Raw genomic sequence first — 21737 nt, forward strand, 5'->3', positions numbered from 1 at the left:
AGGAGCATACCACATAACCTTGGCAGGGATTTTCTTTCTAGGACGTTGTTCACCCTCGACATCACAAGGATCATTGCGTCTGATCTTATACCATGATGCTTTACATACCAGGCATTCATCTAAATTCTCGTATTCATTATCATGGTAGAGGATGCAGTTATTATGATATGCATGTATCTTCTGGATTTTTAATCCCAAAGGGCAGACAACCTTTTTTGCTTTGTACGTAGTGGTGGGCAATTCATTTGGCTTTGGAAGCATCTTCTTTATAAGGTTCAATAAATTCCCAAATGCCTTGTTGGATACACCATTCTTTGCCTTCCACTGTAGCAATTCCAATGTTGTACCCAGCTTTTTTTGCCCCTCTTCGGCCGTTGGGTATAGCAACTTCCTATGACCCTCAAGCATGCGCTCGAACTTAACTTTCTCTTTTTCACTTTCGCATTCTTGTTGTGCATCACGAATGGCATCGCCAAGAGCATCACCGAGATCATCTTCTGCCGCTACCTCTTCTTCATCTCCCCCCATTGTAGTATCATCAAAGGCACCATACTGAGCAATAATGTCATCAATGTCTAAATCTTTTCCTTCACCTTCTTTCATCATGACCCCGCTTTCTCCATGCTTAGTCCAACATATATAGTTTGACATGAAACCTGACTTAAGTAAATGTGAATGAAGACTCATTGAGCTTGAATATTCCTTTAAATTCTTACATAGGGCACATGGACAACACATGAAACCATCCCACTTATTTGCCTCAGCCACACCTAAGAAATAGTGCACGCCCTCAATAAAGTCTTGGGAGCGGCGATCGGCATTGTACATCCAATGGCGTGACATAATCTGCATTACATGACAAATTATGAAAACCTTTAACATAATTAAGTATTTTATTACACAACATAGATGACACACACACGGTTGATTAATTAACTAAATCTGACTACAACGTAAGCAATCCCAACTATCACTAAACAAACTAAAACTACAATGCACTTCAGTAATATAATTATTTCGTGACCATACGTAACTAAAACAGATAAATCATTCGTCTGTTGAATATCAATAAGTTTCTCCTGCTGGCTCACTGCCTCATCATCAGCATCCGCTACCTCAAGCGCACCCGAATTCTGCATGTATGTAGCATAATCTTCCTCCCAGTACCAACCATCGCATCCATTGTCCTCCCACTGAAATTAAAGCCAAAAAATATTTAGTCAAAAATATTCAAGAAAAGCAGGTCAATTAGCCATAATAATCAAATGCATAAGAAACTCACATCGCGATCCGGGCACTTGTAGAAAACACGACCCTTGTTGGGTCTCCGTCTCTTGACTCAGTACTCCATCACAATCTTCTGCTTACACTTGCCGCAGATAATGAGAGGGAGTTCTGGCCTCAGTCGATTCGCAACCGAACGAGAGGCCGAGGATCCGGTACTAGTTATCATCTACTTTCTATACTTATTTTTACAAACTAGTGTAAATTTCACATTTTCTAAAATAATATATTTAAACAAAACTAAAATTATTTATTTATCTAACTAAACCATGAAATATGTACTATGTATAATAGTAAAATACCAAACTATCAAGTGATTTTACTATTGTAAATCATCATGTGATTTTGAGCTAAAAATGACATAGAAATCATAATCAAATCCACCGGATCAAGTTACTTTCTATACTATTTTTGCAAACTATTGTAAATTTTTCATTTCTAAAGTAATATATTAAAAATAAATAAAAATATTTATTTATCTAACTAAACCCTGAAATGTACTACATATACTAGCAATACTAAACTATCAAGTGATTTTAATGAACTAATTTAACTTTTGTTTATCCAAACATATATGCAAATTATCATATGATTTTGAGCTAAAAATGACATAAAATCATAATAAAGTTCAACATATAAAGTTACACATGCATCTACATCGCAAAATAAGATAAGCTACTGATAAAACATAAGAGGATTAAGTTTGTTACCTCCAAAATCGAAGAGCAACACTAATGAAGGGGGAGAGAGCAAGAACAACAGCAAGCTGAAGAACAGAGGCAGTGAGTTTGAATGGAATGGCTCGGGCTTGGGGAGGAAGAAATGAGCTGGTCTATAAGCCGAGATAATTAGTCCCGGTTAGAGGGCCAAACCGGGACTAAAGATTAATCTTTATTCCCGGAGCACCACCCAAACCGAGACTAAAAGCTTTAGTCCCGGCTGGTATTACCAACCGGAACTACCAGTCGAGACTAAAGATCCCTACCCTGTGGACGACCGTTGAGCAGAAACTTTTAGTCCCAGTTGGTAATACCAACCGGGACTAAAAAAAACCTTTAATCTTGAGGACAAAAAAAAATACTGAGACTAATGTTAAATTAGAACATCGTTTTGAAGTATGTTCTCTGGTATCCACTGATCGCTGCTTCACATAACGCATGCGAGTACACATGTCAAAATTGGAATGGAGTACTGCACGCTGGCCACGTCGCCATGTGGGTAGGCCAAATGCTTGGCTGTCGTGGCGAGAAGCACTGTGGCAACCTTTAATTACTTCATGCGAAGTACTGTGAACAGCCCTAGCACGGGCCAAGCACAGTTGACAGTTGGGAACGGCCTGCTAAGGCACGGTACTATAGCCTGTTCGTTTGGCTGTGGCTTGTTATAAATGATCATAAATTTTCAGTTGAAATATTATTTTTCTCTTACACAAACCAGTCAGCAGTACTTCTCCACGAACCAGCAACGATACGAACCAGCCAACCGAACAGGCTGCTAATCGGCACGACGTCCTAACCGTGCCATGTTGTATCGTGTTGCCAGGCCGCAGTCACGGCCAAGGCACGACACTAAAGGCTCTTACACGTGCCACATCCATCGGCATAGGGCGTCGCCACATCGCTGACACAGAACCATGCCGAGTCGTCGTCGCAGCTCCGTACTGCGAATCATCACGTCGCGATTCCGCTGGTTATCGCGCCGCTGACGCTGTGCCCCATCGTGCGTCGTCCACTGACTCGCCGAACCACTGTGGTGCCGCCATACCTGCCTAGAGGAGAAGACAACATAGGGAGCATTAGTAGGAGTGGTATGGGGAGTGGGGACCATCAGCCGCCAGCCTAGGAAGTGAGAGGAATTTGGGTCAGGGAGCGCGAGGCAAGCAACGGAGCTAGAGAATTTGGCGGCCGAAAGGAGGAGGATGGAGGAGTGAGGAGGGAGTTGCTTTATATCTAGGTTTTTGCTACGTCCAATGGCCAGAAATGCTGCAAGTCATTTCAACGATAGAGAATAATCGGGTCACCATCGTGCCAGCCCATCAACCGTGTGGTACCCATGCTGGCACTGCAGCCCGGAGTCATGGCCCATGCACCGCCCAATGCCCATGCCCATGCCGGCACTGGTACTCGCACTATGGATTCCATGCCCTTGTCTGGTTAAGGCCATGCTTTTTTGGGTTGTGCCCATGCCGGGCCATCGGGCATGGACCGTTTGGCCATCTATATTTTGATGTACTCGTAGCCTCCCGTGACTTCCCAGCTATGTAAAAATATATAGACCGTTTTTTTCCATTGTTTGTAAACAGGACTCCTCGAAATAATTATGATTTATGAGGCCCTATTTTCTAGAGTCCTTGTTCACGTGAAATTTTGTAGAGATCCCAGACCATTCGCATGAATCAGACCGACCGGCCACTTCATGCTTCCCACGAGAATTTTTTTTTATTTTTAACACGTTTTTAACACTATTTTTAAATCTAATACCTCTTAACTTCCTTTTTTAAAACTAACCCTTTAAGCCGTGCCATGCATGACGGCGTGGCAAGCCTGCCACATAGCAGTCAGCCGAGCGCTGACTCACTGACGTGGCGTAACTTAGAAACAATATATCTTTTTCATATGATGTCGGACGAAGATGATAATTATATAAAAATTATAGCTCTCAACGAGATCTACAACTTTTTAGTACTTAACGATCTCAAATGTAAAAACTCAAAACTAAAAAGTTGTAGACCTCATCGAGGGCTACAACTTTCGTATAGAAAATATCTCCATTTGGCACCATATAAGAACGATACGATTTTTTCAATGCGACAAACGCTTGTACACGATTAATACGATGCTAAAACTTTTTTTTGAGCATCTTAACAACCTCAAATGAAAAAACTCAATACTAGAAAGTTGTAGACCTCGTTGGGAACAACAATTTTCATATAAAGATCATCTTTCATCCGAGGTCATGTGAAAAAGATACAATTTTTTCTAAGTTGCGCCACGTCAGCGAGTCAGCGCTGGGCTGACTGCCACGTGGTAGGCCTGCCGCACCGCCATGCATGGCGTGGCCAAAAGGGTTAGTTTAAAAAAAAGTTAAGAGGTGTTAGATTTGAAAATAGTGTTAAAAATAAAAAAAAAATCCCCACGAGGTCTTCTTTGAAAAAAAATATGCTAATCTAGTTAAGGTTTCACGCTTGCAATGGCTATATAGTTTAATCTGTGCCCCACTACACGATACTTCGTGTAAGGGCATGTAGAACTGGTCCCTTAACCAGGGAGCCTAGAGACGGAGCCGCGTCGCCTTGCGAGGTGACAGGAGCGTGGCGTGCTCCCATGCAGAGAACATGTCTCCAATAGCGATGTATGGCTCGTCTGCTCGACTCATTTTTGCACGGATCTCAGACGCGCGTGTTTCATAGTTTGGTTTTGATAATCCATCAAGCCTATTTGGACTAACTCTATACTCTAAATGTGAAATTGAGATAGGTTGGCCCAATCCAAGTGATAGAGCAAGGTGATGATCATGATGTTGGTGATGACCACAATGAAGATCAAGTGCTCCACTTTGAAAAATAAAAAAGAGAAAAATAAAATGAGCTCAAGGCAAAGATATATTTGATAGGGCTATTTTGTCTTGCCACTCAAGACACCAAGTGGGTGTGAGTGGATTTAGGATAAATAGACGTAGTATTAAGAGGGGGTGATCTCATGGCAAATGCGGTTATCTAAGTGCCACTAGGTGATCTAACACTATTCATTTGCATTAGGACCTAGTGAGTGCTAACAACCCTTGAAAATTTTTTTGGAAAATGCTAACACTCGTGCACAATGATGATACACTTCGTGGTTAGCAAATTGGGAACAAGGGTGAAGTGATTGAAGTTGAAAAGGAGGTCACTAGGGTGACCGGACACTGTCCTTGGGTGGACCGGACGCGTCCGGTACTTAACCCTAGGCTTGGTCTGCTTAGGCCAAAGTGACCGGACGCTGGCCCGTGGCAGCGGCCGAACTTGACTGTTACATTGTTCATCAACTGAAAACGCAAGGCAATGGTGACCACACGCTGTGGTGTCGACCGGACTTTGGGATCGGACGCGTCCGGTGCGGAATTGGATGCTCTCTGTCTTAACGAAATAATTCGTCGGACGCAGGGTGCATCTAGTCGGTCCATGAAGAGCAGCTCTAGGAGCTCTCAGGACTATGACCAGACTCTTAGCGTGGGTGCGTCCAGTCGTGGACCAGTGCGTCCGCGATGCTTGGCTGATAGCGCGGGAGCGAGTAGCCGTTGGACGCCAACAGCTATATTCAAAACGACGGGACACGTGGCGCATTTGGAGCGACCGGATGCCACTGACCGGACACGTCTGGTGCAACATGAAAGTGTATCCGGTCAGTACGTAGATAATGAGACTTGAGCCCAACGGGTATGTGACTCTTTGGGGCTCTATATATTTGTGTTGGACGGCTCTAGCTCACTCTCTTGGACACTTTGATCATTGATACATCCTTGTGAGCTAAGCCAAACACCTCCCACTCATCTACATCATTGATTCATCATCGTTGTGATCGGTGGTGATTCTAGTGCATTTGCTTAGTGTTTGAGCATCTAGTGGCACTAGTGATCGTGTGAGCTGCGTGATTGCTTGTTACTCTTGGTGGTTGCTGCCACCTAGACAGCTTGAAGCAGCTTGAGGAGGTTGGCACGTGTTGGTGATTGTTCATGGCCATCTCCTAATGGATTTGTTAGGGGTTCTTGGACTTATTTCCCGATGGAGCACCAAAAGCACTTTTAGTGGAATGCTCGTAGCTTGTGGATCCTCATCTTGTGTTGGCTGTGTGGCTGTGCAGTACCCTATTGAGGGTTAGGCGTGTAAAGCCTATTAGCGCGTGAACCACCAAGTGAGTGAATTGCTACAATGGGGACGTAGCTTGCCGGCAAGCAAGTGAACCTCAGAGGAAAAATCATTGTGTCAGTCGGTATTTATTGTGATTGATTTTTGGCTTGCCCGGTTCGGTATACACCCCTCTACCTCTCTTGTTTTATATTTATATACTTATCTTGTGTAGATGTAGCATAGCTTGTGGGTGTAGCTCTCTTGAGTAGCATAGAAGTAATTAGTTGAATTACTTGTTTAGTTAGCTCACTAGCTAGTACAAGTAGTGACATAGCCATTGAATGCTTACTGATCATAGTTAACTAGAATTGTTGGTAGATGGCTTGTCTTTTGAGTAGAGCTAGAGCAAAACACATTTTGCCTTTTTAGTTGACTAACAAAGTTGCTCTAGTGTATTTATAGAAATTTGTTTAGGCTAATTCACCCCCCTCTAGCCATTTATGACCATTCAACGCTGGAAGGAGCTATCGCGCCAAAATCTTCTCCCTATATACCTGGTTAACCCTTGCTAGTTGCCGCAGATAAGAAGAGCAAGGGCGCCTTGACTGCTGCGTCTATGGCGGTGGCGGCGTCCCCGACGCACACATTCAGTCGCGGAAGTTGCTCGATGGTGACAGCTAGCAACCAGAAGGCAATGATTTGAAGGAAGAGGCTGAGGACATTACTCTGAATAAGTTTAAGGTAGCAAACAGAAGGCATGGCTGATATTCTGAAGAAGACCACAACAATGTGTCAACTTTGGCTTTCAACATGTTTTTAGTATGCAAGTGTTACTAAAAAGAGGGGCATATGTTAACACCCAAAAATGTCCAAACAACATAACGGACTCCTACATCATGTTTCTACCGTCGAGATAGTTAGAAAAGCATACTTGGATTATCTCATTTGGAGTGTGGACGAAGAAAACAGCTTTTGGGGGCTTAATCAAGCCAAAACTGGCCAGGGCAGTGTCGGGGACCAATACTAGGGTACCCGAAGAAGAGGAGTTGATAGCCATCAACGCTAATTCATCAGAGCGATTAAGAACGCGACTACATTTCCCAATGGGCCCTGCCTTGTCCAAACCACCAAGGCCGTAGGCTCCGTTTTGTCCGATCGTCCGACCCCCGAGGGTTGGGAACACCTTAGGCTGACTCCCGAGGGATGGCTCCGCCTCGCCCGACGTCTAAGAGCTGGCTCTGCCTTGCCTAACCCCCGAGGGTTGGCTCCGCCTCGCTCGATGTCTGAAGGATGGCTCCGCCATGCCCGATGTCTAAAGGATGGCTCCGCCTCGCCCAACGTCTGAGGATTAGCTCCGCTTCGCCCCACCTCCGAGGGTAGGCTCCGCCTCGCCCAACGTCTAAGGGCTGTCTTCGCCTCGCTTGATCCCCGAGGGGTGGCTCCGCCTCACTCGACGTCTGCGCGCGACTCCTTTCTAACGACGCACGCAGATAAGGCAGGGCACTCAAGTCAACCGCAATACCAAGGATCATACCCTGCATGCCTGCAGGAAAGTACTGTTAGGACATGACAAGAAGGGCGCTTTGAGACCTTTCAAGCATGCAGAGCCCAAACAGTGTTGTAGGTGCCGACATTTGTCTTACAGTGTTGTGGGCGCCGCCATTTGCCCTCGGGCGCTGATCCTGATGGAAGTTCACGACAACCACTACGGTTCAGGAGGAAACTCGCATCACCTACAGTAACGGACGTGAGGTCACTGCGCTGTCTGCTCCCTATATGGTTGTGGATCAGCACCCTGGTCCGCTGCGCCGTCCGCCGGGGCGGGATGGGACGTGACAACTTGCTGACAATGCTAGGACATGGCATCATCAGCGGACATGCACCCAGTGTGGAGCTCATGTCAACGAGGCCCGCACAGAGGAAAAGGAAGACCCGACATCTTTGAAGGACCTCCTTTGCCTCTGGTTTTTCTTCTTTTTTCTCCCATCTGTAATCCCTGCTCTCCCTTGGTCTATAAAAGAGAAGGCAGGGCACCCCACTAAGGGGATCGATTTCACCACATCACTGCAGAACCACTAGCATCAAACCTCAAACGCGGAGCTGAGCAGCAACCAAGCTCTCAGCACCCATTCGACCTTTCCATCAGAGACTTGAGACTTGTCCCTCTCTCGCCCGTTTGTAACCCCTACTATGAACTTTTCAGTGTTAATAACACGAGCAGCAGCCACGAACTGGACGTAGGGACATTCTGCCCGAACCAGTATAAACCTTGTGTTTTTTTAACACACCATCCGGGCCAGACGCGTAATAACACAAATTTACTCGTTGGTGTTTATTCGAAATACCGACAAGCAGATTTGGTGATTTTCCAAGTTCCTCAAATGTAAGAATGAACTGCACCATTGCATTACACTCGTTGAGATGATAAAAAAACATATATGGATCACCTCATTTGGAGCCTAGATGAATCAATTATAATTTTCAAAAGGTTTTCTGTCCTGGACCCGCTAAAAGAGGCCAGGCCGGTTCTGAAACCGGCCAGGTCGGTTTTGGCAGACCCAGATAAAATCGAAAACGTATTTTGGCGTGTTTTGCAACGGTTTTTTTGGCCGGATAAGAACACCACCTCCTTCTAAATATAAGGGCATGGGCGATTAAAGTGCCCAATACACACAGTCAAACCAAATGCAATTTACTTTTATCTCTCTTTGTCCTAATCCCTTCCAATCTCCATGTTGTTGTTGATCGCTTGATTCGATGGCCAAGGATGACGCCCTAAGCTTGTTGGCCGACCTAGGGCAACCCGACGATGTCCTCATCCCAATGGGGTTTCTCCTTGGCGAGAGTTTCTCGACGGTTCCTTGCTAGTTTGCTCGAAAACTAGCTATTCTTCGTAAGCAAGCACGATTGGTTATCCTTTGATGGTTTCCCCGAAAACCTCGCCGTTCTTTACCACGTAAGTGTGTTTTTTGTTGCCCTAGGCCTTTCTCGGGCTATCTAGAAAAAGGGCTTTCTCGGGCTAAACACGAGAGAACCGGCAAGGCCGACTCACTAAACCAGCTAGGCCGGTTTATGCAAAGTGGCGCCGTCTCGGCCCATTTTGTGATCAGTGCTATCTAGTGGTGTGATACTCGTTGCCCTAGGGCTTTCTCGGGCGAAACATGAGAGAACCGGTAAGGCCGAATCCCTGGACTGGCTAGGCTGGTTTCTGTAGAGTGGCACCTCCTGGGTCCGTTTTGCGACCCGTGCAACCTAGCACTTGTAGTGTGCGACCGATCTTCGCGTCAACAAATACTTTAATCAAAATTAAGAAAGTTTAGCTTCATCCAACTATACATTTTTTTAGATGAGACACGTAGGCAGTGACAGCAACTACAGCTGCACGTCAGCAGGAACACGACGTGCTTTTAAAAAGGGGGCGCGTTTGCAAACCATGTAGCAGGCCCTTGACAATTACAGCCACTGAGCCAGGTTAATTAATTTGCAGTGACTTGGGTCGATCCATGGAGACCGTATATAGCTTCATCAGAAGAGCAGTAGGCATTATCCAATCACGACACATAGCCAGGGAAATATAGTAGAACACCTAAAATTACAGACTATAAGAACAAGCAAAGATAAAAGTGTGTGTCCGCGGTCGGCAACACGAATACAGAATGTCAGAATACCAAGATAAAAGTGTGTGTCCGTGTCAGTTGTTGTACATCGTACCGCTACTCTATTCCACAACACTTGATCGAGCAGACAGCAGGGCAAGCTGGCACTCCTTCACGAACGGGATGAGATGTTGTCAAGATCGTGGAGAAATCTGACGAAGTCAGCGTGAGACGAGCCCCCTTCCTGGATCGCCTTGGCTGCCGCATCTTTGGCCGCCGCCGCCCTCTCTCTGAGCGCCCGCCCACCCTCGGATTCCATCACCCACCTTATCTTTGTCTCCACCTGATCGGCCGCCACCACCTCGCCGTCGTATCCCCTCATCTCCACCCCGAGCTTCATCTCCTGCACGATGAACACCTTGTTCATCTTCTGCTCTGCATACATCGGCCAGCACAGGAGCGGCAGCCCCGCCGTGATGCCCTCCAGCGTCGAGTTCCACCCACAGTGCGTCATGAAAGCGCCGGCCGCCCTGTGGCGCAGCACGTCCACCTGCGGCGCCCAGCACTTGAACACGAGGCCTCTGCCCATGGTCCTCTCCAAGAAGCCGTCTGGAAGGAGCGCGCCGAGGTCTGGCTCCGGCAGCGCCTCGTCGACGATGCGCCGGGTGCGCACCACCCAGAGAAACCTCTGCTCTGACCTCTCCAGGCCGACGGCGACCTCCTTCAGCTGTCTCTCGGAGAACGTGCCCAGGCTCCCAAAGCAGAGGAACACGACGCTGCGGTCGGGCTGCGAGTCCAGCCAGCGGAGGCACTCGTGCTCCTTTTCCCCACCGCCGCCGGACACCAGTGGCCCGATGCAGTAGACCGGTGGCGTGTCACGGCCGGGCACGCACAGCCCGTCCCGCAGAGCGCGCACCGCCCGCATCTCCAGCTCCACGAAGGTGTTGACGAGGATCCCGTCGGACGCCGCCATCCGCTGCAGCGTTTGGAGGATGGCCTTGCCTGCTTCGAGGTCCTTGTCATCTTCTCTCGGCAGATCCGACGCCTTGAACGGAGGAGCTCCCGGCAAGGAAAGGGTAGCATCGCCAGCGTCTATGGAAGCTGTGTAGGTGTCTTGGTCGAAGGCGAGGCTGAGGAAGACAGCGAGGTCCCCGGCGCACGAGGCGTAGGAGTAGTAGACGGGCAGCCTGAGTTCGGCCGCGACGTCGAGCGCGTCGGGGCAGAACATGTCGATGACGAGCGCGTCAACGGCGGGCAGCGATCGGAGGAAGTCGAGGAGCGGAGCGTTCATGGTCTTGAGGTAGTCCACCATCTGGAGGACGTAGTGCTTCTTGCTGGGAGCATCGTCGGAGTTGGAGCCGGAGCCGGTGCCAGAACCAGAGGTCGCAGGCAGCGACGACGACGCCGGTAGGACGTGGAAGGAGATGGACGGGTTGGAGGCCGCGGCACAGGCGACCACGGCGGGGAAGTCGAGGGCCCCGAGCTCGGACGGCGGCTTCACGAGCGCCACGGTGACGGCGACGCCGTGCTGGACGAAGACCTTGGCCAGCTCGATCATCGGCATCACGTGGCCGGCGCCGAGGCCCGGGTAGAGAACCACGGTTTTCTTCATCGCTAGCTGCACGGCTCAGCTCGAGTTGGCTCTGGCCTTCTTGGAAGGAAGTGGACGCTGCGGACCCGACAGGGGTGCGCTCCACAGATCACTGCTGCATATAACACATGTGAGTACACTGTATACATGGCAAAATTGGAGTGGAGTACCGCACACTGGCCGCATCGCCATGTAGCCAAATGCTTGGCTGGCGTTGGGAGAAGCACTGGGGGAACCTCCTCCGGTGACTTCCGGCTATGTAAACGTATATATATACCCTGTTTTACATTGTTTGTGAACAGGCCTCCTTGGAATAATTAGGATTTATGAGGCCCTATTTTGCTAGCTTGTTGACAGGAATTGCCACTGAAGTCTGATGGGGTTGCTGACAGCGACTTGTTGATAGAAAGCCATTGAGGTACTCATGGCGAACTACATGCTAGCTTTGATTGCTTTTGGAGTAGAATATGGTGGTTTTGTTTTTGGACTCCTACCAGATGGTGCTAGTTTTTATTGTTGTTGGACGGGCAACCTGATGTTGTGCTAGCTTTTGATCAATGTTATTAGATCGCTTTTGGTTGAATGGGTTTTGCTCAACAGGCAAAAAATGTTTGATTGCTGTACAGCAGGATGACAAAAATTTCTAGTTTTTGTAACAGAATTGCTAAACCTCAACCGGTTGATTTAGCCCCTCCCATCAACTGATTTTTGGGGCATCTGATCTTACGCAAACGGCTAGCAAGAGGCGCGGCCGACGAGCAGGCGAGGCGCATGCAGCCAGCGAGGGCCGGCGAGGCAGCACGCGCGGCCAGCCTCAGAGCTCGCGGCCCCGACCATGGCGGGCGCGGTGCAGGACCGGCGTTTCGCGACGAGGAGGGCCGCGGCTGGCTATGAGGAGGGCGACGAGGAGGGCCACCCCCAGGCCGGATCACCGTTGCTGCTTCTTCTCCGAACTCTGTTTGCATGCGCGTTCAACGGAAGGGAAGGGAAGTGCGCAGGTGAGGGAAGGGAAAGGATAAGGTTGGGTAGGTGTATCCCACCACAATTTGGGAAATTTTATTTTGAAATTTGTGAATAATTTGAAATATATTTTTTTGATATCTTTAATCTGTAATTCATAAAAATAATTTGAAATTTTTTCTAAAAATTTTGGCATAACTGTGAGTGCATGGAAAAGATTCAGTTGATAGGAGGGGCCAAAACACCTAGACAGATTCTTTTGTAATAAGCTATATGCTTCTATGTTGGCTTGATGTGAACAAGCTAGTGACATGATTACTTATGTACTTGTCTGGGACCAATACCAGGGTACTCGGAGAAGAGGAGTTGATACCCATCAACGCTAAATTCAACAGAGCCATCAAGAACGCGACTACATTTCCCAGTAGGCCCCACCTCGTCCAAACCACCAAGGCCACAAGCTCCGTTTCGTCTGATCGTCCGACCCTCGAGGGCTGGGAACGCCTCAGGCTGACTCCTGAGGGATGGCTCCGCCTCGCCCGATGTCTGAAGGATGGCTTTGCCTCACCCGATGTCTGAGGATTGGCTCCGCCTCGCCCGACATCTGAGGGATGGCTCTGCCTCGTCCGACCCCCAAGGGTTGGCTCCGCCTCGCCCGACCCCCGAGGGCTGTCTCCGCATCGCCCGACGTCTAAGGGCTGGCTCCGCTTCGCCCGACCCCCGAGGGTTGGCTCCGCCTCACCCGACGTCTGAGGGTTGTCTCCGCCTCGCTCGACGTCTTAGGGCTGGCTCCGCCTCGCCCAACTCCCGAGGGCTGACTCCACCTCACCCGACGTCTAAGGGCTGGCTCCGCCTCGCCCGACTCCCGAGGGGTGACTCCGCCTCGCCCGACGTCTGCGGGCTGTCTCCGCCTTGCCCAACGTCTAAGGGCTGGCTCCACCTCGCCCGACGTCTAAGGGCTAGCTCCACCTCGTCCGACTCCCGAGGGGTGAGTCCGCCTCGCCCGAGGCCTACGGGCTGGCTCTGCCTCGCCCGACATCTGAGGGCTGGCTCCGCCTCGCCCGACGTCTACGCACGACTCCTTCCTAATGACGCACGTAGATAAGGTAGGGCACTCAATTCAACTACAATACCGAGGACCATACCCTGCACGCCTATAGGAAAGTACCGTCAGGATATGACAAAAAGGGCGCTTTGAGACCTTCTAGGCATATCAGAGCCCAAATAGTGTTGTAGGCACCAACATTTGTCTTACTATGTTGCGGGCACCACCATTTGCCCTCGAGCACGGATCCTAATGGAAGCTCATGACAACCACTACGGTCCAGGAGGAAACTCGCATCACCTACAGTAATGGACGTGCTGTCACTGTGCCGTCTGCTCCTTGTGTGGCTGCGGATCAGCACCCTGGTCCGCCACGTCACTCGTCGGGGAGGGATGGGACGTGATAACTTGCTGACAATGCCAGGACATGACATCATCAGTGGATAGAGGCCCATCGCATTCCTATCAGGATCAGTGGACATGTACCCAGCGTGGGGCTATCCCTGGCACCGCCTGCCATGTCAGCGGGGCCCGCACAGAGGAAAAGAAAGACCCGACATCTTTGAAGGTCCTCATTTGCCTCTGATTTTTCTTCTTTCTCCCATCTGTAAGTCCTGCTCTCCCTTGGCATATAAAAGGGAAGGCAGGGAACCCCACTAAGGGAATCGATTCAAGACATCACACATAGTTGAGCAGCAACCAAGCTCTCAGTACCCATTTGACCTTTTCATCAGAGACTTGGGACCTGTCCCTCTCTCGCCCATTTGTAACCCCTACTATGAACTTTTCAATGCTAATAACACGAGTAGCAGCTATGAACTGGACATAGGGACATTCTGCCCAAATCAGTATAAACCTTGTGTTTTTTAGCACACCATCCGGGCCAAACACGCAATAATACAAATTTACTCGTTGGTGTTTACTCGAAACACCAACAGTTGGCACACCAGGTAGGGGACTTTGCGCATCCCGACATTAACATCAGGCCATGGATTGTTAGTCATGACATCAGCAGGGTCCCGGGCGCACACGTGCGCTTCGGCGACCAGGACTTCAACATCACAGTGGGAGGAGAGTTGGTATTGGCTCACGCCGCCATCCAACCTCTCCCCTACATCGACCTTGACCACAAGAGGCTTGAGCGCCAACTCAGCGTCTTCCTAGGACCCCAGCCGACCCGAGAGGACCTACGCCGCCTCACCTTCTCTTACGCCAATGACATGGCGTAGCTCACCGGAGGGGAACCCCTCTCTTCGGAACACCTCAACTAGAGCGCCCCGATAGTGCTCCCATTCGGTCTCAGCAACGCCGCGAAGACCGTTAGCCACCTTGTGGCGCAACACATGATTCTACCTCCTACGAATGATGAATTCGTGGGGATGATCGAGCACGTCACGGAATCTTTCCATGACCTCCTCGTAGATGAGCTAGAGTCACCCTTTGGCTCTGACTCTAGCAGAGGAAGCCATCACCCCTCTCGTGAATGCTTCATGACAAGTACCCCCGAGGGACACATCGAAAGCGTCCATGAGGGGGAGGCTACCCCAGTGAACGACCTCAGTGACGAGGCTGAGGGGGACATAACAGCTCCACCTTGCATGCGGGTGGAGCAGCTGAAAGCCCAACACCGAGAGATTGAGGAAGCGCGACTCTAGCTCGAGCAGGAATGCGTGGAGCTCGATCGAGAGATCGAACGCCACGGAGATGGTGGGCACACATGCATCATGGCTCGTGATGTGAACCAGATGATCATCGCCGATGAAGAAGGCCTCCCACACTTCGCCCGGGCAAGTCAGAACATCGCCGCTATGGCGGCCTTGCTCCATGGTCTTCCAGAGGCTATGATGCCCAAGGATTGTTGGGCCCACCATGAGATTCGTACGCTGTTCGAGCATGTGGCGACGCAGTAGGCAGAGACCTCATTGTCTCGACAATGCGAGCTCGACGCCAGCCAATGCACGCTCTTCAAGCGCCCCGGTAGGGACATGTCGGTCCACCAGGCACCACAAGGCAGTGGGTAGCACGCCACGGTCCTAATGCATCAACATCTCAGCCGCAACCATGACGCATGCAACACCCTCGACACTCGTAGGCATACCCACGACGACCCAGGAGAGGGAGCTAGCCACGGCTGTCACCCTCACCATGGCGGATGCTACGACAGCAGTGAGGACTAAAGCCCAAGCCCTGGCCTACCGGGGCCTTAGGCCTTCAGTCAATACATCCTCAACGCTGCCTTCCTGCCAAGGTACCGACCACCAACCAACATCCTAAAGTACTCTAGGGAGACGAACCCTGCACTATGGCTCAAGGATTATCGGCTTGCCTGCTAAGCCGGTGGTGCAGATAATGACGATTTCATTATCCGCAACCTTCCATTATTCTTGGCCGATTCAGCACGAACATGGTTGGAACACCTGTCGTCCAACAGAATCCAGAGTTGGACGAACCTGAAGGAGATCTTTGTGGGGAACTTCTAAGGCACATACAAGCGCCCTAGGAACCCATGGGACCTCAAGAACTACCAATAGAAGGTCGGTGAGACCCTCCATGGGTACATCTGGTGTTTCTCCTGGCAGTGCAACGAGCTACCTAATGTCGCCGATGCTGACGTCATAGGAGCTTTCCTGTCTGGGACCACTTATGAATCTCTGGTTCACAAGCTGGGACGCAAGGGCCCGCGAGCCACCAAGGAACTCCTCGACATCGCTGCCAGCCATGCCTCGAGTGAAGAAGCAGTCGGAGCGATCTTCGACCACCTCAATGACAAGGCGAGGGGGGACGAGGACACCAGCGAAGGCACCTCCAATCGTCCCGCCAAAAAGAAGAACAAGCAACGGTACGAGGGCTCGCTCGTAGCCACCGCTGATGGCAGAGGTGGTCAGAAGCCCATAGAGGGCACTTCGAACCACTTAGAAAAACTACTCGAGGGGCCATGCCCGAACCATGCCTTCCCCATCAAGCATCTATACAAGGACTATGCCCTCATAAAGCGGTTCTTGTTCAGAGGCTCAAACCAAGGAGAGCCTGGGAAGGACCCCAACCCTACCATGGATGACACCGAGAGGAAGGATGGTAGCTTTCCAACACCAGATGGCTACCTCATGATCTTTGGAGGATCAGAGGCCTACGACACCAAACGCTGCTAGAAGATCACATGCCATGAGGTCTACACGACCGAACCAGCCACACCTGCCTTCCTTCGATGGTCAGAGTCACCATAACCCTCGATAGGACCAACCACCAAGAGAGCATCCCACAGTCGGGGAGGTACCCACTCGTGGTTTAACCAATTGTCGGTAGGAAGTGGCTCACTAAGGTACTGATGGATGGGGGCAGCGGCCTCAATATCATGTACGCCGAAATGCTCGACACCATGGGCATCGACCGAGCGCGTGTCCGGCCAACTGGAGCACCTTTCCACGGCATCGTGCCTAGAAAGCAAGCCATGCCACTTGGGCAGATCGATCTATCCATCACCTTTGGGGATCCATCCAACTATAGGATGGAGACCCTCACCTTTGAAGTGGTTGGGTTCTAAGAAACCTACCACACCTTCCTGGGACAACCATGCTACGTGAAGTTCATGGCTGTCCCCAACTACACCTACCTCAAGCTAAAGATGCCAGGCCTAGGCGGGGTCATCAACATCGACACCTCCTTTCAATGAGCGTATGAGTGCGAAGTCGAGTGTTGCGATCACACCGCAGCCATCATCGCCTCTGCAGAGGTTGTGGCTCTTAGGAAGGAGGTCGCCGAAGAAGCACCCGACCCCAAGCGGTCGACCGGGTCCTTTGAGCCAGTGGAGGGCTCTAAGGAGGTCCTCGTAGACCCTAGGAGCACTGAGGGCAAAACAGTGCGCATTGGTACAACACTTTCCTCCAAATAGGAAAGCGCGCTCGTCGGCTTCCTCCACGCCAATAGAGACATTTTTGCGTGGAAACCCTCGGACATGCTAGCCATTTCAAGGGAAGTCGCTGAGCAAGCCTTGAAGATCCACCTAGGCTCCAAGCCAATGAAACAAAGCCTACATCGCTTCGACGAGGGGAAACGCAGGACCATCGATGAGGAGATCGTAAAGCTTTTTGCGGTCGGATTCATCAAGGAAGTGTACCACCCAGAGTGGTTAGCCAATCCCATTCTTGTACAAAAGAAGAGTGGGAAATGGAGGATGTGTGTTGACTACACAAGTCTCATCAAAGCATGCCCAAAGGATCTGTTTCCTTTGCCGCGCATAGACCAAATAGTTGACACTACCTCAGGGTGTGAAACCCTCTACTTCCTTGATGCGTACTTCGGGTACCATCAAATCATGATGAAAGAGTCTGACCAGCTCATGACATCTTTCATCATCCCCTTTGGATCGTTCTGCTATGTCACAATGGCGTTCGGTCTGATGAATGTTGGGGCCACATACCAGCGTTGTATGCTCAAGTGTTTTAGGGACCTCATCGGGTAGACCATTGAGGCCTACGTTGATGACATCGTGGTCAAGTCCAATTGGGCTGACCACCTCGTAGCTGATCTTGAGCAGACCTTTGCAAAACTCTGAGCAAACGGCATCAAACTCAATCCTGAGAAGTGTATTTTTGGGGTCCCAAAGGGCATGCTGCTTGGTTTCATTGTCTCCGAGCGTGGCATCAAAGCAAACCCAGAGAAGATCTCAGCCATCATAAGGATGGGCCCAATTCAGAACATGAAGGGAGTACAATGAGTTACTGGGTGCCTAGCCGCACTTAGCCACTTCATCTCACACCTCAGTGAACGAGGTCTCCCGCTTTATCGATTTCTTTAGAAGGCCGGCCACTTCGAATGGACATCCGAGGCTCAGGAGGCACTTGACATGGTCAAACTGCTTCTGACAAAGGCCTCGATCCTAGTTCCTCCTACTGATGGAGAACCCCTCCTGCTCTACATTGCAGCCACCACACAAGTGATTAGCGCTGCCTTGGTGGTGGAGTAGGAAGAAGAGGGGCACGCCCTCATAGTCCAGCGCCCTGTGTACTTCATCAGCAAGGTCCTTCCGACTCGAAGACCCACTACCCCCAAATCCAAAAGCTTCTGTACATCATCCTCATCACCAAGGGGAAGTTACGCCACTACTTTGAGTCACATCCGGTGATGGTCATGACATCCTTCACCCTCGGCGAAGTCGTCCAAAACTAGGATGCCACGGGAAGAACCGTGAAATGGGCACTCGAGCTGATGGGTCAGGGCATTGCATATGCCTCCCGGAGGGCCATCAAGTCTTAGGTGTTGGCTGATTTCATCGCGGCATGGACCGAGGTCCAAATGCCACCAGCGGTCATCGATCAAGAGTACTAGACGATGTACTTCAACGGATCACTGATGAAGAAGGGTGCCGGCACAGGGCTAGGCTTCATGTCGTCCCTCGGGGTATGCATGAGGTACATGGTCCATCTCCATTTCCCCTCCTCCAACAATGTGGCCGAATATGAGGCGCTCGTCAATGGCCTATGCATTGCCATTGAGTTGGGCATCAGACGTCTCGAGGTTCGAGGAGATTCCTAGCTGGTTGTTGACCAAGTCATGAAGGAGTCAAGCTGCCATGATGCCAAGATGGCCGCATACTACCGAGAAGTTCGCTAGTTGGAGGACAAGTTCGACGGCCTCGAGCTCAATCATATCCTAAGGCGCTTCAATGAGGCAGCCGACGCACTTACAAAAGTAGCATCCGGCCAAGAGCCGGTGCCAACAGGCGTCTTCACCAGCGACCAACACAAGCCCTCGATTCACTACTAGGGGTTAGAACAAGGCGGTGATGGTCTGTCCAATCTAGGCTTAGGGCTGACCAACCGTCGGCTACAGCTGGCCCTAAAGTTATGGAGCTCAAAGAGGACCCAGCGATAGAGCCTGACCCTCTGGTCGACTGGAGAACGCTCTACCTCTACTATCTCCTCCGTGATGCACTACCAATGGACAAGATGAAGGCTCGATGGCTCACACGTCACGCCAAGTCCTTTGTTCTTGTGGAGGGCGAATCCTACAAGGGAAGCCACACTGGGATCCTACAGCGTTGCATCCCCATCGAACAAGGGAAACATTTCCTGAGCGATATCCACGGTGGGGTCTTCGGCCACCATGTCACATCTAGAACCCTGGTTGGAAACATGTTCTGACAGGGCTTCTACTAGCCCACCGCTGTAGCCGACGATGAGCAAATCGTGTGCACCTACAAAAAGTGTCAGTACTACGCTCGGCAGATTCACCTACCGGCCCAAGCACTCTCGACAATCCCTATCACATGGCCATTCATGGTCTGGGGCTCGATCTGGTTGGACCTCTCAAGAGGGCGCTCGGAGGCTACACCCACTTGCTTGTCACCATAGATAAGTTCACAAAGTGGATAGAAGCTCGGCCGATCTCTGCAATCAAATCCAAGCAAGCCGTGCTATTTTTCCTCAACATCGTCCATCGCTTTGGAATCCTAAACTCCATCATCACGGACAATGACATGCAGTTCACCGGAAAGAAGTTCCTTCAATTCTATGATGAACACCACATCTAGGTCGATTGGGCTGCCATCGCGCACCCCCAAACGAATGGGCAGGTTGAGCGCGCAAACGGCATGGTCCCACAAGGCTTCAAGCCTAGGATCTTCAACCGGTTGAACAAGTTTGGTGCACACTGGTTCACCGAGCTTCCTTCAATACTCTAGAGCCTGAGGACAACCCCCAGTCGAGCCACTAGCTACACACCCTTCTTCATGGTCTACGGTTCCGAGGCCGTCCTCCCAACCTACCTTGACTATGGGTGTACGATGAACAGGGAGCCAAAGCATCCCATGAGGATGCCATGGACTAGCTAGACGAAGCGCACGATGTCACCCTCCTCCACTTGGCCAAATACCAACATGCGTTGCGATGGTACCACAGCCGACAAGAGTGGGGTCGAGCCTTTAACGTCGGAGACTTGGTCCTCCACCTCGTACAGAGCAACAAGGACCGCCACAAGCTCTCCCCGCCATGGGAGGGACCATACGTAGTTGCAGAGATACTCTGACCAGGCGCCTACAAGCTCAAGACCATCGACAGCAAAATCTTCACCAATGCCAGGAACATCGAGCAGCTACGTCGCTTTTACCCCTAATAAATGCACACTTTCTCTTATCAAAACCCCCCGATCCTTTGTGACATTCGACCCCAGCGAACAGCAAGGGGTCAGGCCACACTCGGGGGATGATATTTGTATATTTATCCTACAAACATTCTCTGTGTCTGCCCCCTTTTCTCACGTTAATGCTTAGGAGCTAGGTTTTTGGGAACAAATTCTGAGTATAACTGGTCGGATTGTGAGAAACCTACACCCCCAATGGCTACGGCGCCTTTGCTCTCCAGCGTGATCAGAGCTGACTCACCCGCACTTCAAGCTTTTATGACCTTAACTATGAAAAGGGTTAGAATGTGCTAAACCATTTTTTATAAAAAGGGGGAGAAGAGCTAAAAGTTGTTTGCTATAACGAAGAGTAAGAGCTTATCCATTTTGCACAAGTTCATTGCTCGGCTTATCTGCCTAACTAAATTCTTGCGCGGGGTGTTCTCGTTCCCTATTTCCATAGGAAAAACTTGTCTCAGTAGGTAACACGAGTCAATCGGACAGCTTGGACACTAACGAGAAACGGGTAAGGAGCAGACAGGATCATGCTCATATCCGGTGGAGGTTTTCTGAACCCATCACTCTTACCATCAAGGTAAAACCAGTGCCTAGGTCGATCAAACGGCTCAAAACCACCTCCAAGAGACAAACACCCTTACTTACTTTACGTATTAATTTTGATGCCGAGCCTCTAACCCCAGCAATGGCAGAGGGTCGGACATCACTCGGGGGCTGGTGGGAGTGTCTATTCGCTAGACTTTCTCTTTGTCCGACCCCTCCTTATGTTTAAAAACTAGAGGCACGGTGTGTGGGCGCAAACTTTGAATGAGCCTGGTCGGACCGCTAGGACCCTATGCCCCAGCGGCTATGGCATTTTTCCCACCAGCATGATCAGAGTCTTTGTCTCCGCACTCCAAACCTTAACCTCCACCTTCTTAGGAAGGGTTTGGAGGGGCCTACCTATGTAATCTCCATCGAGGAGAGACCGTCAGGTCGCCCAAGTCAATCGAATGGCTCGAGCCGCTACCGAGAGACAGATATGGAAGAATGAGAGGCTCATGCAGGTTACACTGGTCTCATCATGAACGTCGAACCTGAACCCCGCATGGACACATCCGGTAAGAACTCCCAGAACCCGTCACTCATGCCATCGAGGTAACATTACCAACCCCCACTATTTCTTTATATGATCATTCATTCATCCATTTTCATTCAAGCATTCATCTCATACATCCAAGCATTGCATATGCAATTGCTGCATCACAATGCTTCGCATCACGTCATGAAGCGGTAGTCGTCTCATTCGATAATGAGTGGTGAC

The 21737-nt window shown here is 50.3% G+C and overlaps 1 protein-coding gene across 1 annotated transcript; it reads right to left on the minus strand.

Annotated features, from left to right (window-relative positions):
* Window positions 1-9585: 9585 nt before the first annotated feature.
* LOC136486841 (anthocyanidin 5,3-O-glucosyltransferase-like) lies at window positions 9586-11670 on the minus strand. The gene has a single exon (XM_066483879.1). The coding sequence runs from the start codon at window positions 11315-11317 to the stop codon at window positions 9878-9880; it is 1440 nt and encodes a 479-aa protein (XP_066339976.1). The 5' UTR covers window positions 11318-11670; the 3' UTR covers window positions 9586-9877.
* Between the last annotated feature and the right edge of the window lie 10067 nt (window positions 11671-21737).

This window comes from Miscanthus floridulus, chromosome 10 (genome assembly GCF_019320115.1).
Source record: "Miscanthus floridulus cultivar M001 chromosome 10, ASM1932011v1, whole genome shotgun sequence".
In the NCBI taxonomy this organism is placed as follows: Eukaryota; Viridiplantae; Streptophyta; class Magnoliopsida; order Poales; family Poaceae; genus Miscanthus; species Miscanthus floridulus.

Excerpts from the sequence above, each read along its gene's own strand:
- LOC136486841 (XM_066483879.1), bottom strand. The coding sequence starts at position 11,317 with ATGAAGAAAACCGTGGTTCTCTACCCGGGCCTCGGCGCCGGCCACGTG.